General features: G+C 47.8%; 1 protein-coding gene across 1 annotated transcript in view; it reads right to left on the reverse strand.

The window, feature by feature from the left end:
• Positions 1–16,043, reverse strand: part of LOC128946379 (collagen alpha-1(VII) chain-like) — a 110,329-nt gene that overhangs the window by 16,214 nt on the left and 78,072 nt on the right. The window contains 11 exon segments of the mRNA XM_054290110.1: positions 452–514; positions 2,182–2,235; positions 2,475–2,528; positions 3,738–3,800; positions 3,802–3,819; positions 9,199–9,234; positions 9,675–9,746; positions 11,550–11,621; positions 11,737–11,793; positions 14,242–14,277; positions 15,949–15,984. Coding sequence (XP_054146085.1) covers positions 452–514; positions 2,182–2,235; positions 2,475–2,528; positions 3,738–3,800; positions 3,802–3,819; positions 9,199–9,234; positions 9,675–9,746; positions 11,550–11,621; positions 11,737–11,793; positions 14,242–14,277; positions 15,949–15,984 — 561 coding nt within the window.

Consider the following 16,043-nt stretch of genomic DNA (forward strand, 5'->3'; position numbering starts at 1 on the left):
GGTGGAAGGAGCCAAGGGTAAAATCATGGCTAACGCGGGCTTGGAAAGGCTGGGATTTTGGGAATTAACTGTTTTTTTTCTTGGATTAGAGTTATTTACTGAGTGTCACCTCAGTCTGGGTGCTGGTGCTATTCCAGGAGAGGGAAAATTCCCATTAAAATGGAAAAGAGCATGTGGAGCATTCCATTAAAATGGAAAAGACCCTGGGATTGGGATGGACGAACTCAGCTGAGGACATGAGTAAAGATCTCAATCCCAATATCCAAGAATCCTCACCCAATCCGTGCTGATTTATGGAACAGACCCAGGAAAATCCAATTTATGCCCTTAGGAAGAAATGGGCATTTTCCAGAGGTGGATTTGGGAAAACTTCTGGGAAAAGTCTTGTGGGGCGACCTTTAATGTCCCTTCCCAAAGCATTCCATGATTCTGGGATGGTTCAGACCCTCACCTTCGGTCCATGCTGTCCATTCAGTCCTGGAATTCCCGGTTTTCCAGCACTGCCAACTTCTCCCTGTGGATGGAAAAGCAGTGGAGGGGCTGTGAGGACAAAGAATCCCCCCCAAAAAATGGGAAAACTCTGGAAAAAGCAAGGCAAGGGATACCCAGGGGTGACACTCAGAGATGAAGTCTCACCTCAGCCCAAAAATTTCAGATCACTAAAATTTAACTAATAACAAATGAGACAAATTAACAAACTAACACTAATTTAACTCATAACCAAGATAATTTGGGAATCCTTAAAACTGGAGATTATCCAACTCCAAGCTCACCTGGAGGGGAAGTAGGTGGGGAATTCCCCAGATAAAAATTCAGTTACCAAATGGAGCGGGGCTGATGAATCCAAATGTTCATAACAACAACAATAAAAATAATATTAATTTTAAAAATTATTATAACCACAATAATAACCACAACATTGCCTCTGTCACCAACAGCTCCCATTTCTCTTATCAAGCTTCCCAATCCCTCCATAAAAAGCCCATTAAGGCTCATTAGATGTTGTTTACTGATAGGGAACTAATGGTGATGATAAGAGCCGGGCACCAATTTAGACCTGAGCCCAGGCCGTTGCTAAGCCACGGATCAGGAGGGATTTGGGCTGGGTTTAGTTTCGTTTTTAACCCTAGATTATCCCAAAGTTCCCTGCAAACCTTAAAACCTTCCGATCCGTGATTCCCTGCTCTTCACAGGCTTTCAAGGGGGATTTTCCCTCAGAAATGGGGTGGATTCCTCAGGATTCCCAGATCAGGAGGGATTTGGCTGGGTTTAGTTTAGTTTTCAACCCTAGGATTATCCTGAAGTTCCCTGCAAGCCTCAAAACCTCCTGATCCATGATTCCCTGCTCTTCACAGGCCTTCCAAGAGGGATTTTCCCTCAGAAATGGGGTGGATTCCTCAGGATTCCTGGATCAGGAGGGATTTGGGCCTGGGTTTAATTTCATTTTTAAACCCTAGATTATCCCAAAGTTCCCTGCAAACCTTAAAAACCTTCCGATCCGTGATTCCTGCTCTTCACAGGCTTTCCAAGGGGGATTTTCCCTCAGAAATGGGGTGGATTCCTCAGGATTCCAGATCAGGAGGGATTTGGCTGGTTTAGTTTTCATTTTTAACCCTAGATTATCCCAAAGTTCTCTGCAAACCTTAAACCTTTCGATCCGTGATTCCCTGCTCTTCACAGGCTTTCCAAGGGGGATTTTCCCTCAGAAATGGGGTGGATTCCTCAGGATTCCCAGATCAGGAGGGATTTGGCTGGGTTTAGTTTAGTTTTCAACCCTAGATTATCCTGAAGTTCCCTGCAAGCCTCAAAACCTCCTGATCCGTGATTCCCTGCTCTTCACAGGCCTTCCAAGAGGATTTTCCCTCAGAAATGGGGTGGATTCCTCAGGATTCTGTGCCATGGATCAGGAGGGATTTGGGTGCCACAGACCAGGAGGGATTTGGGCTGGGTTTTAGTTTTGTTTTTAAACCCTAGATTATCCAAAGTTCCCTGCAAGCCTTAAAACCTCCCTGATCCGTGATTCCCTGCTCTTCACAGGCTTTCCAAGGGGGATTTTCCCTCAGAAATGGGGTGATTCCTCAGAATTCCATGGATGAAGCTTTCCTGGGAATGGGTGGGAAGTTTTGGGAATGGGGCAGCTGGAGCAGGGTGGAAAGCTGGGCTCGGCTGGGCTTGGCTCACCTTGGCACCTTTGGCTCCGGGAGCGCCGGTCCGGCCTGGAAGGCCCCGCAGGCCCTGGGAATTGAGGAGATCACAGGGAATGAGGGCAGAGGAGGAATTCTGGGCCTGCTGGAAGCTCCTTCCCCATCCCTGCTCATCCAGCCTTTATTTCCCAGGATCATGGAGTAGTTGAGGCTGGAAGGAGCTCTGGAGAACGTTTCTCCAGCTCCCAATCCATGCAGGGCCATCCAAGCTGTTCCACCACGTTCCCATCCCAAGGAATGGGATTTCCCAGGATCTCATCCATGTCCTACCTTTGTCCCTTTCTGCCCAGTGTCACCAGTGGTCCCAGGGTCACCTTTCCCTCCCTACATGGAAAAAAGGGACAAAGGAGATGAATTTTCAGGAATAACGGGCCAAAATCCCAACCTGGAAGTTTTTTTGGAAGCCTCCCTGTAGTGAGGGAGCTGATCCCAGAAAATCCATGAGGGATTTAGTGAAGGATTCCTTGGTTTCCTGCTCTCCATCAGGCTTGGGATGTGAAGGGAATTGAAATTTGGGTGTTGGTAAGAAACAGAGGAAAACTCAGGATGGGAAACACGGGACAAATAAGAAATTTTGGGATATGGACGTGCTGGGAACGGGAGGAGGACAATTCCTAAAAACCAGGCCAGGATGTGCATTGAAGACTGTTCTAGGATTTGGGAAAGACCCTGAGGAAGGCCCTGAGGCTTTTAGGGTGTAGGAAGGGAAAGGAAAGTGGATCTGGGAAGGAGCAGAGAGGAACGTGGGATTTGGAAAGGCCCAAAATGAATGTAGGGATCTGGGAAAGAGCAGACAGGAATGTGGGATTTGGGAAGGCCCAAAAGGAATGTGGGACCCAGGAAGGCCCAAAAGGAATGTGGGATTTGGAAGGCACAGACAGGAATGTGGGATCCAGAAAAGCACAGACAGGAATGTTAGATTTAGGAAAGCACAGACAGGAATGTGGGATCTGGGAAGGGCCCAAAAGGAATGTGGGGTCTGTGAAAGGAGACAGAGAAGGAGCAGAGCGGAATGTGGGATCCCAGAAAGCGCTGACAGGAATATGGGATTTGGGAAGGAGCAGAGAGGAATGTGGGATCCCAGAAAGCGCTGACAGGAATATGGGATTTGGGAAGGAGCAGAGAGGAATGTGGGATCCAGGAAAGTACTAAAAGGAGTGTGGGATCTGGGAAGGGACAGGAATGTGGGATCCATGAAAGCACAGACAGAAATGTGTGGGATTTGGGAAGGCCCAAAAGGAATGTGGGATCTGGGAAGGCACAGACAGGAATGTGGGATCTGGGAAAGCACAGACAGAAATGTGAGATGCAGGAAGGCACAAAAGGAGTGTGGGATCTGTGAAGGAGGTGACAGGAGTGTGGGATTTGGAAGGAACACACAGGATTGTGGGATCCATTAAGGCACAGACAGAAATGTGTGATCCCAGAAAGGACAGGAATGTGAGATCTGGGAAGGAGCAGACAAGAACGTGGGAGCTGGGAAGGCACAGACAGGAATGTGGGATCCACATTCCAAACAATCCTTCCACTCACCGGCTTCCCCTTCTGTCCCTGAAGGCCTCTGTCCCCTTTGGCTCCCTTGATCCCGTTCTTCCCCATCCAGTCCTGCTGCACCCTGCCAGAAAGTTGGGACAAATCCATTCCAGAGCCTGTTTTTCCCAGGGAAAAGGGATGAGAACAGTCCCGGATGGAATCTCAACTCTAGAACCCCTCAATCCAAGGGCAGAAGCTCCCCCAGGAACAGCCCCAAGGCCTGAGGCTGGGATTTCTCTCCCACTCCTCGCCCCAATTCCATGGATTGCAAATCCCTGGGAAATGAAACCTGGGAGGGGATGAATTTGTAATTCCAGCTGGGGAAGTTGTGGCAGCAAAAGGGTCATTCCAGGCATGGAGATTTGGATGGGGTGGGAATGGGAACGGGGATTTCAGGAATGATTTAAGGGGGCTGCAGGTTTTTTATCCCATTGTGGGATTTTTTGGCTTCTGGAGCCACATCCAGCACTGGGAGCTCATTTCATGGAGTATCCCATTGTTGTGGCAGCAAATAAAGCTGCTAAAAATCCTCTTTTTTAATTTTTATTTTTAAATTTTAATTTTTTTCCCAAGTTTGCTGCAGTCTCCTCATCCATCCTGGCCAATTTTGATGGCATTTTCCAGCACCTGGATGTGAAGGAAAAAATTGGATTTATCCCCACTTGAGCCCCTCTCAGGGGAGAATGAATTGGCTGCTTGACAAAATCAGGAGCTGAACAAGTGGAATTCTCTGCTTGGAATTTGTTTGCTGTGGTTGTTGGAAGGAAACAAATTCATTAAGATAAAAAAAAAATCAGATTTGTGTGCCAGGGACTCCCTGGATCAGGGCAAATCCATGTTCCTCCATATCCCAGGCACGGATATCTCTTTATTGGTAACTATTTATTGACATACTCAATAGAAAATTCCATCTGGGGACGTAAATAAACCATAAAACCCCGGGAAAATGGGAATATTTCTGTTTGCTGGGACAGATTGGAGGGTAATAAACCATTTGTGTGGTGGTTAAATCCCACAAATCCAGGATACCTTCAAGTGCCTGGAGTTTTGAAGGAGCTGGGAGCTGGGATCAGACCAGGAATGGCTCAAAAATCTTCTTTTTTTTGCACTAAAAACCCTGACATTAATTAGAGTTCTTCTAATTTAATTTAATTTAAATTTAATTTAAGCTTTAATACTTCTCTTAATTATCCCAATTATCTCCAGTGCCTGGTTTTCCATGTTTTCCTGTTCAACTCTCCTTCCTGCTTTCCATGAGATCCTTCTCCTCCTGAGAGGATCCCAGATGGTTTTAAGAAAAGTTAAACTCACTTAAGGATATGCTGAAGGAAAGCTGGGCCTAAGCCTGGCCTACTTAGTCCAGGCAACATAAATAAGATTTAGACTCAGGTTTTACCTCTCTATAATTGGTTTGCTGCTTGTCCTGGGCTGGAGAGATTTTGCAATGTGGATTGGAAGGTTTAAAATCATAAGGATGGGATGGAAAGCTGAGTCTAAGCCTGGCCTGCTTAGTCCAGGCAACATAAAGATTTAGACCCAGGTTTCACCTCTCCATAAGTGGTTTCCTGCTGGAAAGATTTTGGAATATGGATTGGAAGGTTTAAAATCTTAAGGATATGCTGAAGGAAAGCTGGGCCTAAGCCTGGCCTACTTAGTTCAGGAAACATAAATAAGATTTAGACCCAGGTTTTATCTCTCTATAATTGGTTTGCTGCCTATCCTGGGCTGGAGAGATTTTGGAATATGGATTGGAAGGTTTAAAATCTTAAGGATGTGTTGGAAAGCTGGGTCTAAGCCTGGCCTACTTAGTCCAGGCAAATAAATAAGATTTAGACCCAGGTTTTACCTCTCTATAATTGGTTTCCTGCTTATCCTGGGCTGGAGAGATTTTGGAATATGGATTGGAAGGTTTAAAATCTTAAGGATGTGTTGGAAAGCTGGGTCTAAGCCTGGCCTACTTAGTCCAGGCAGCAAATAAGATTTAGACCCAGGTTTTACCTCTCCATAAGCGGTTTCCTGCTGGAGAGATTTTGGAATGTGGATTGGAAGGTTTAAAATTGGGATTGAGCATGGCCTGAAAGGGAAGAAGGTCGTGGAGGTGATGCTTTCCTAGGACAGGGAAAAGGTGGGATTGGAGGAATTTAAAGAGAAGAAAAAAAAAAGGGGAAAAAAGAAAAAAAAAAAAAAAGAAAATGCAAAGAAGCCAAATGGAAATTTGTTCCCTCGGATTTCCATCCTGGTGTCGTGCCAGGGAAGTCAAAGCCGGACAATAAATGGGAGCAAATTAAAATTTAAATGGCAATTTAAAGGCAATTACTGCAGGAATACTGGAAACAGACTCCGGCTCTTTGGATTTGGGATTAAAACATTGCTGGAATTGCGCTGCCAACGCTGCGGGTCCACGCAGGGAGGCTGAGTCACCAACCCTGTGACGCAGGCTGAGAAACCTCGGATCCTCCCCGGCTCCTGGGCAAAAATTCCTGCGGGCTGGAGGCAGGGAGGAGCTGGGAATGAGCAGGGACACGCTGGAATCCATCGGGATGCTCCCCCGAAAGGATGGAGCCCTTTGAAGGCACGCATCAAAAGGAGGATGATGAATTCCCAAACTTCTCCTGAAAGGTTTTGCACCTCCTGGGCTCCCGCTCCTCAGGATTTGATGGGATGATGGAAATGGAATCTCCACCCTGGAGCTCCAGACGTGGTTTTTAGCCCTGGGTTTTAGTTGGGTTTATTTGGTGCAGTTTTGAGCAACTTTTCACCTAAAAATTTGGTGTTTGGGGTGGGAATTGCCTGGTTTGGTGGAAAATTCCCCAGTTTGATGGAAAATTCCCCTTGGCAGGGGATTTGGAATGAGAGGATCTGGAAGAGAATGATCCAACCTTCAGCATTTTAGGATTCTGTGTGATCCCAGTTTTCCTGGCAGACTTAATATCCATCACAAACTCAAATTCCTGCTTATAAACCATTCCCACTCCTGCTGCACTTTTCCAGGGATTCAGAATCCCTGGAAAACTAAAACAGGGAGCAAGAAACAAGGGAAAAGCGCATTAAAAACCAGAGTTTTGGGGAGAATAACGGGCTAACCCAATGTTATTTTAATGCACAATCACAGGGAATAAAGAAGAGGAGCTGGAAGCCCGAGTCCATGATCCAAATGACGAGTTCAAGGTTTTGCACCTCCTGGGCTCCCGCTCCTCAGCATTTGATGGGATGATGGAAACGGAATCTCCACCCTGGAGCTCCAGACGTGGTTTTTTAGCCCTGGGTTTTAGTTGGGTTTATTTGGTGCAGTTTTGAGCTCCTTTCCCCCTCCAGAAATTTGGTGTTTGGGGTGGGAATTGCCCGGTTTAATGGAAAATTCCCCTTGGCAGGGGGTTTGGAATGAGAGGATCTGGAACAATCCAACCCTCAGCACTTCAGGATTCTGTGTGATCCCAATTTTCCTTGGACACTTAATATCCACCATAAACTCAAATTCCTGCTTATAAACCATTCCCACTCCTGCTGGACTTTTCCATGGATTCAGATTCCCTGGAAAACCAAGAAACGAGGAAAAAGTGCCTTAAAACCCAGAGTTTTGTGGAGAATAACGGGTTAAGCCGTGGTTATTTTAATGCACAATCACAGGGAATAAAGAAGAGGAGCTGGAAGCCCGAGTCCATGATCCAAATGACGAGTTAATGGGAATAAAAGGCAGCAATTGGAACATAAAAGAGGGAAGCGAGGCAGGAACAGCAAAATAAAAAGGGAGCAGAGCTTTTAGAAAAGAGGGGGAAGGAGGAGGAGGCGCCCGGAATATCAAAACTGAACCCGTGTGGGAAGTCAAGAGGATCCATTGAAATTTTCCGAGGAATAATTGCAGGGAGAAGACACAGATGCTGTCAGCTCTGTTGGGAACTTCCATGGATCAGAAAAATCGGGAGAGTAAATGGATGAGGACGCCGAAATCGCTGCCAGGGAGTTCAGCAGGAGCAGCAATTGTGGGCAATTTGTGGGAATAAAAGATGGGATTAGAGGGAAATGAAGGAAAATGAGGAGGACGAGGCTCTGCCTGGAAGATTTGGTGCTGGATCCAGGCAGGATGGGAGTTCTGTCCTTGGTAAAAGAGGATTTAGGAATGAGGGAGAGCTTGGGAATAACTCAGGGAAGGAATAATCAAAGGGGAGCACTTAGGAAGTGAAGTGGGAGCTGAATTCCCATCAGGATCCTCCCTCAGGTGCCTGAATGGACGGGAATGATGGGTGGGAATTCCCTAAATCTTCCAATGAAACCAGTGGGAAGTGAAGCTGGCACAGGTGGCCCCAGATGGGATGAATTCCAGAATTTGTCATGGATCCTCCAGCAGCGTCCCAGCTTGGATCTGGCTTTTGCAATTTTGGGAATGTGGTGAGGGATCAAACCCCAGCTTGGAATCCCAGGATATTTCCAAAAGGAAAATTCCTTTGCTTTGCTAAGATGGTGGATGGCAGGACACCACTCTGTGGGAATGATTATCCCCAAAATCCAGGGAAAACCAGGATGCTGGGATCCCTTTGCACTCAGCAACCTCTGCTCCATTCCTGGATGGATTCCCCCCGTGGAGCCAGGTGTTCCCTACAAAACAATTCCACAAATATCCTCAATCCCACACCTGGCAGTGCTGATCCCAGGTCTTGCAGCATGTTCCGGCGTCGAGAGTTTGGCCAAGAAGGTTGTTAATAATTATTAAAAACAATAATAATTAATAAAATTACTAGTTGGATGAGGGCCTTTTCCTCAGGGAGCAATTCCCACTTGGGGTTTCAGGCCTGTCAATAATTCCATGGCTGTGACCAGGAATCAGTGGGGATTTATTTCTTTGGACAACCGTGGAAATTTGGAGTTTGGGCCCTTAATTTAAGAGCTGATGATCCTGGTGGGTCCTTTCCAACTCCAAATATTCCATGATTCCGTGATCCTGAGAGTCTTGGGAGCTTGGAGTCTTTTCCACTTGGGGCGAATACACCAAAGGCATTAAACACATTAAAGAAATGTATTTTTCTTGCGTTCCTTAATGCAAAATCATGGAATTGTGGAACATTTTGGGTGGGAAGGGACTTCAAAGCCCATCCCAAGGGCAGGGACACCTCCCACTATCCCAGGTTGCTCCAAACCCTGTCCAACCTGGCCTTGGACACTTCCAGGAATGGGGCATTCATAATTTTTCTGGGAATTCTGTGCCAGGACATCCCAAACCTCACAGACAGGAATTTCTTCCACAAACCTCTGGCTGTGATCCCTGATATCCAGGCTGGTTTTCCAGCAAAACCTCCTGGAACACGGACTTTGGGGAGCAGCTCTGAGTTCCCACGGCCTCTTCCCACCCTTTCCCAAATTCCTGGCCCTGGGAGAGTCCCAGGGCCCTTCTCCACACCCAGGGTTTGGAAAGGCAGGGAAACGTTTGGAAACGTTTGGAAGCGTTTGGAAACGTTTTCTGACTCACGGAAGATCCCGGCGAGCTCGGTTCTCCTGGCTCCCCCTGCAAGGAAAGCGGGGATGAGTTACCCTGGGGAACAGCTGGGATCCCTCTGGAAACAGGGAATGCTGTAGGAATTCTGGAAAAGGGACAAGGAGAGCTTCCAGCAGCAGCTGGAAGGGCAGTGGGATATCCCAAATATCCCACCTGGAAAATAATTGATTCCACTGGCTCTGAATGGAGCTTGGAGACCATCTCTCACCTCCTTCCTGGAATACTGACATTCCAGCAACTCCTTACTGACCATTCCAGCCTGGGAAAGCTCCCAGAGCACTCTGCTCCTTTAAAAGCTTCAGGATTTTCCTGGAAAATGCAGCTTCTCCTGCTTTTCCAGATCCTCAGTCATTCCAACCAGTAATTTTGGGTAGGGAATGAGGGATTATATCCCATGGGAAAACCAGGATGGGATTTTCCACCTCCGTCCTGGCAGATTTGGGGCTCACCTTCTGTCCCACGGGTCCTCTGCTCCCGAAAAGTCCCATCATTCCCTTGGATCCAGCTTCTCCTTTCATTCCCTGAAATGTTAAAATCCCTGTTAAATACATTGTGAGCACCTGCTCTCTGCAATTTATCCATGGAAAAACCCGTGGAGATAACCAAGATGACCAAAAGCACCATTTCCATCCCAAAATTCCATCCCAGGGGTTGGGAAAAAGCCACCAGTGCCAGGAGTTTGCAGGAACCCCTGGGAATTGTTCTGGAAAAGATTCCAGTGGTGGGGATTGAAGGAAAACAGGCAGGAAGGGGGTTTGGATCCTCGGGATGAACTCTGTCTCTGCCAAAAATCCAGGAGAAGACCCTGCTGGGCTCACTGGGGCTGGAGATTCCACTCTCCAAAGCCATCCAGATATTTATCCAAGAGGAGAGGTTTGTGCGTTATTTTATGGATTATTTTTCATGGATTATTTTTTCTGGAGTATATTTTTGAGTTATTTTTCATGGATTATTTTTTCTGGAGTATTTTAATGGGTTATTTTTCATGGATTATTTTGAATGGAGGATTTTTATGGGTTATTTTTCATAGATTATTTTTTCTGGAACATTTTAATGGGTTATTTTTCATGGATTAATTTTTATGGAGGATTTTTCATCAGAGTCCAACCGGGCAAATGAAATGCGTGGAATTTTATCCGACTTTAAAAAAACATGGGAGAGTCTCCAAGAGTTTCCTTCACTTTGGGGACCTGAGCAGCGGGATCAGAAACGGGCAGGCTCTGCCTCTTCCCAAGGGACGTGCCCACCTTGGATCAGGCAATTCCCACCTGGATGCAGCTTCCCGTGGGAAATAACAGGAGCTGGATGTGTCACTGCTGCTGCGGGAACTTCAATTTATTCAGCCCGGGGTCAGGCTAGAGGAGCCAAAGCCATTTCCGTGAGATGGAAATTGGGATGAGTAGGACACGGAGATGACAGCTGTGACTCAGCTGGGAGTGGGAGAGTTCCGTGATTCCTCCCAGGAAAACGGGGCCGGGTTGGGACCTGGGATGAGCTCCTGGGGAGCTGAGGGAGAGGAGGAGCTCTGCCACCACCCAGGGGACACAACAGGGACACGGGAGCCATCCAAGCCTTACCAGGAGCATTCCAGAGGCTCCAGGAGGAGGGACGGCTCCTGGAGGGAGAGGGGGATTGTCGCCCTGATTTTTAAAATTTTCTAAGCCTTCTGATGTTGACATTCTTGTAACGAAGTTTCTCACACACTTTCTGTAAACAACTCATTGTTTTACATTCTTTCATGGAGGAGGACTAACTTGATGGACTGCTGGTTTGCCCATTGTCATTGGAGAGGTGGCACTGTCACCGTCCAATCCACTGGCACTTTTGGAAAACTATAAATGTTGGAGTCAGGAAATAAACTTCCCTTTTTTCACCTTGAGAGTAGCAATGTGTGCACTCGTGTTCTTTCGTATCCTATAGTGACAGGGGATGTGGGAATGGAATGGTCGCTTTTCCCAGTGGGACACCTGAGGAATGGGACATGTTTGGGGTCCCCAAACCCCTTTCCAGCCCCTTCCTCTCCCTGTCAGTGACAGAACTGGGTGTGGCCATGTTTTCCAGCAGAGACCGGAGAATTCCAGGATGGTTTGGGATGGAAGTGACTTTAAAGGTCACCCAGTTCCAATCCCAGCCCTGGGACACCCTCCATGATCCCAGGTTGCTCCAAGTCTCATCCAACCTGGCCTTGGGTACTTCCAGGGATAGGGTAGCCACAATTTTTCTGGGAATTCTGTTCCAGGGATCCAGGGGTATCCATAATTTTTCTGGGAATTCCTTCCACCACCCTCAGTCCCTTCCTCACAGGCACTTTGGGAAGTTCCCACCTTTTCTCCTACGGGTCCATCCTCTCCCTTCTCGCCTTTGTCTCCATCAAAACCTGGCAGTCCCTGCTCACCCTGAAAGGAAAACCAGGAATTGGTGGATTTGAATCATTCCACCTCTCCTGGAAGGATCCAGCTGGATCCAAGTGCTGCTTCCCTGGGAAGGGACAGCTTGGAAAGCCAAACTTACGGGATCTCCTTTGGTGCCTTTGTAGCCCTGGGGTCCAAAAATTGTCATGGATTCACCCTGGAGAAAGGAGAGACAGGGAAAGGGATCCACCAGGAGCTCATGGATCCCACTGGGAATGCAGTGATTAAAACCAATGTTAATTGTTAGGGTTAATCACCCTTCATTAAAAGCTGGGTCATGAATGTGCCCAAAAAGCCCCAAATCCTGAGGTTTCCCAGCGGCCTCCTGTCCCTAAAATCATCGGAGCCCGCTGGTGTTATCGCAGTGGAAAGGGATAAAGGGATCATTCCCTGATCCCAGTGCTGGGACAGATTCCGTGAGTGACCCGTGGCTTTGTCACTTAGAGGATCCCACTGGGAATGCAGTGATTAAAACCAACGTTAATCACCCTTCATTAAAAGCCTGATCATGAACACGCCCAGAAACCCCAAATCCTGAGGTTTCCCAGTGCCCTCCTGTCCCTAAAACATTGGAGCCCATTGGTGTTATCCCAGTGCATTTCTCCCAGATGGAAAGGGACAATGGCATCATTCCCTGATCCCAGTGCCAGGACAGATTCTACAAGTGACGCCTGGCTTTGTCACTCAGACGATCCCACTGGTAATGCAGTGATTAACAAAAATGTTAATTGTTAGGGTTAATCACCCTTAATTAAAAGCTGAGTCATGAACATGCTGAGAATACCCCAAATCCTGAGTGCCCTCCTGTCCCTAAAAATGTTGGAGCCCACTGGTGTTATCCCAGTGGAAAGGGACATCGGGATCATTCCCTGATCCCAGTGCTGGGACAGATTCCATGAGTGACACGTGGCTTTGTCACTCAGAGGATCCCACTGGGAATGTGGTGATTAACAATGACGTTAATTGTTAGGGTCAATCACCCTTCATTAAAAGTTGGGTTATGAATGTGCCCGGAAAACCCCAAATCCTGAGGTTTCCCAGTGCCCTCCTGTCCCTAAAAATGTTGGAGCCCACTGGTGTTATCCCAGTGGAAAGGGACAAAGGATCATTCCCTGATCCCAGTGCTGGGACAGATTCCGGGAGTGACACGTGGCTTTGTCACTCATGGGGTCGGGATTCCCAGCTCTTCCCAGCTGTGGGAAGCAGCCACCAGCAGGGAATGGAGCTGTCCATGGTGCCCTGGATTGTGGATGCAGCTCAGGAATGGCACCAGGATCACCCCTCAGAGGGAGGTTTGGGTGGGTGACACCCCCAAAGTGTCACCCCTGGGAGCCACAGGGACACAGGAACCCCATGGACACACTCATGCCGAGCTCCTCATGGCATGGAATGCTGTTTTTCCAAGGAATGTGTCTGCTCTGGAGGAGGGATGGTTGTATCTCCAAAGGTGGGCAGCTGTGTTCCCTTCGGAAAAAATTCCCTTCACTCAATTCCCTTCAGTGCAAATATTTCTGATCTGGGTGATTCTGCCTTGCTGGGGTTTTACCAACTCCACACCCGTCAATATTCTCAAAAATCCAACACTTTTTGGACTCTGTCCAACCCTCACCACAGGACCATTCCCAAATTCTGGTTTCGTACACATTCCTGCTTCCCAGCTCTCAAACAGAGCCAGGATGGGGCTCAACAAATTTTGGGAACAGAAGGGAGACTAAAAATCCTGCAGTTTAATCCAACCCTGGCATCCATGGAGTTATCCTTACACTAATCCAGGGAGAATGAGATGGAAAATAAAGCTGGAATCAGGTGGAACAAACCCAAACCGGATTTTCCCCTCCGGCTCCCGTTTTATCTCCGATTCCACCTCATCTTTTACAGAGGCATCCTTTGGAAAACTCATCCCACATTCCTCCGGCCTGGGAAGAATTCCGAGGCCTCCTCACGAAGCAAATTAAGAATTGATTGGTCTCCGGGGCGAGTTCCTTTCCAGAGGAGTTTCCTCAGAGACAAATGGGCCTTAATCACGGAATATTGCGTGACTCGAGGGCGGCATCATCACGGAGCTTTTCCAAAACCTCATTTTCCGACCAGCCATTCCGGCCAGGAAGGGACTTAACAAAACGCCGGGCACGGGTTCAGCGGTTTCTGAGCATTTTTCCAGGAGCACTTGAGGAGTTATTTTCCCATTACCTGTCAGGAGCCAGCTCGGGCTGCTGGAAATTAAGGTTGGCTCTGGGGTCAGCTGCTCATTCCAAAAATCAGGGGGAATTTTCTTCCTCTCTTAATTCAGGATTTTTGTGCCCCAGCAAATCGTTCCCAAAATTACTTTCTCTTTTTCTTTGGGTTTTTTTTTTTTTTTTTTCTGTTGTGCTTTGTAGGATCCCTTCAAATCCATCCCACAAACTCAGCTCCCAGAGATATTTGCAGTGTGAGGATGGAATAAAAAAATTTGATTTAAAGTGGTGGAGACCCCCACAAAGGAAGGGGAGAATCCAGGTGTTGTCTCCTCTTAATTTCATAGGCACAGCAAGGAGAGGATGGATCCAGGCTTTTGTGGGAGCCACACAGAGAAAGGAAAACCCCAAAAAATCTGGAATGTCCTTACTCGTTCTCCTTTTGGTCCCAGAAGTCCCCGATCACCCTAAAAACAGGAAAACAAAACAAAAAAGGTGAATTATTCTCTTTTTATTGCTGCTTGTGTTGCTCAGGCCATTGTTTCCCACTCCAATCCACTAAAACCTCCTGGAGCTGGAAGTCAGATCCTCTGGACACTCTGGAAAACCCTCAGCTCGTCATGAAATGTTGTGGAAACCCCAAATTTATGGATTAGACAATGAATAAATCCCCAGGGGACTGAGGTGGGGTTTTCCTGGCTCCATGCTCAGCACAATGTCGGATTGATGCTGGATTTCCCACTCCAATGGGATTCGGCACTTCCATCCTGCAGGCGTGGGATGGCACCCTGAAAATGAAGGATTTCCCAAATTCTTCCCTCAAACCTTTTCATGGAATTTGCATGGAATAGGAGCTGGAGTGCAGAGCACATGAGGCTGATCCAAGGACTCTCCCAGGCCATTCCCAGGAGATCTGGGATAATTCCCAAAGGCTGATCCAGGGCCTCTCCCAGTCCATTCCCAGGAGATCTGGAATTATTCCCAAAGGCTGATCCAGGGCCTCTCCCAGTCCATTCCCAGGAGATCTGGAATTATTCCCAAAGGCTGATCCAGGGCCTCTCCCAGTCCATTCCCAGGAGATCTGGAATTATTCCCAAAGGCTGATCCAGGGGGTCTCCCAGTCCTTTCCAAGGATATCTTGGGATGATTCCCAAAGCCTGATCCAGGGGCTCTCCCAGCCAATTTCCAGGAGATCCCGGGATGATTCCCAAAGGCTGATCCAGAAGCTCTCCCAGGCCATTCCCAGGAGATCCAGGAGCTCTCCCAGTTCTTTCCCAGGATATCCAAGGATTATTCCCAAAGGCTGATCCAGGAGCTCTCCCAGGCCATTCCCAGGAGATCTGGGATAATTCCCAAAGTCTGATCCAGGGACTCCCAGTCTATTCCCAGGAGGTCCAGGGGTTCTCCCAGCCCATTCCCAGGTGATCTGGGATGATTCCCAAAGCCTGATCCAGTTGCTTTCCCAATCTATTCCCAGGATATCCTGGAATTATTCCCAAAGGTTGATCCAGAGCCTCTCCCAGTCCATTCCCAGGAGATCTGGAATTATTCCCAAAGGCTGATCCAGGGGCTCTCCCAGTCCTTTCCAAGGATATCTTGGGATGATTCCCAAATCCTGATCCAGGGGCTCTCCCAGCCAATTCCCAGGATATCCTGGGATGATTCCCAAAGGCTGATCCAGGGGCTTTCCCAGCCCATTCCCAGAAGATCCAGGGGCTCTCCCAATCTGTTCCCAGGGGATCTGGAATTATTCCCAAAGGCTGATCCAGGGGCTCTCCCAGCCCATTCCCAGGAGATCCTGGGATGATTCCCAAAGTCTGATCCAGGAGCTCTCCCAGTCTATTCCCAGGAGATCCAGGGGCTCTCTCAGTCCCCACTGTATTCCCAGGAGATCCTGGTATAATTCCTAAAGGCTTATCCAGGGGCTCTCCCAATCCATTCCCAGGATATTCTGGGATGATTCCCAAATCCTGATCCAGGGGGTCTCCCAGTGCATTCCAGGAGATTTGGGATGATTCCCACTGGTTTACAAGGGCAGCTGCTCCCCGCAACACCAGGACACCATGTGGATAAAAGATGTAGATAAGAGTTGTAGGTAAGAATTGCAGATAAGAGTTGTAGATAAGATCAGTTCTTACTCTTTGGCCTTTCATGCCTGGGAATCCTTTCGGACCCTGGAAAAAAACACATAAAAAATATGTGAGGGTCCACAAAACCAGGAGGAAAGTGGGAA

This window comes from Melozone crissalis, unplaced genomic scaffold (genome assembly GCF_028551555.1).
Source record: "Melozone crissalis strain CALT ecotype California unplaced genomic scaffold, PUWL_Pcris_2 ptg000080l_1, whole genome shotgun sequence".
In the NCBI taxonomy this organism is placed as follows: domain Eukaryota; kingdom Metazoa; phylum Chordata; class Aves; order Passeriformes; family Passerellidae; genus Melozone; species Melozone crissalis.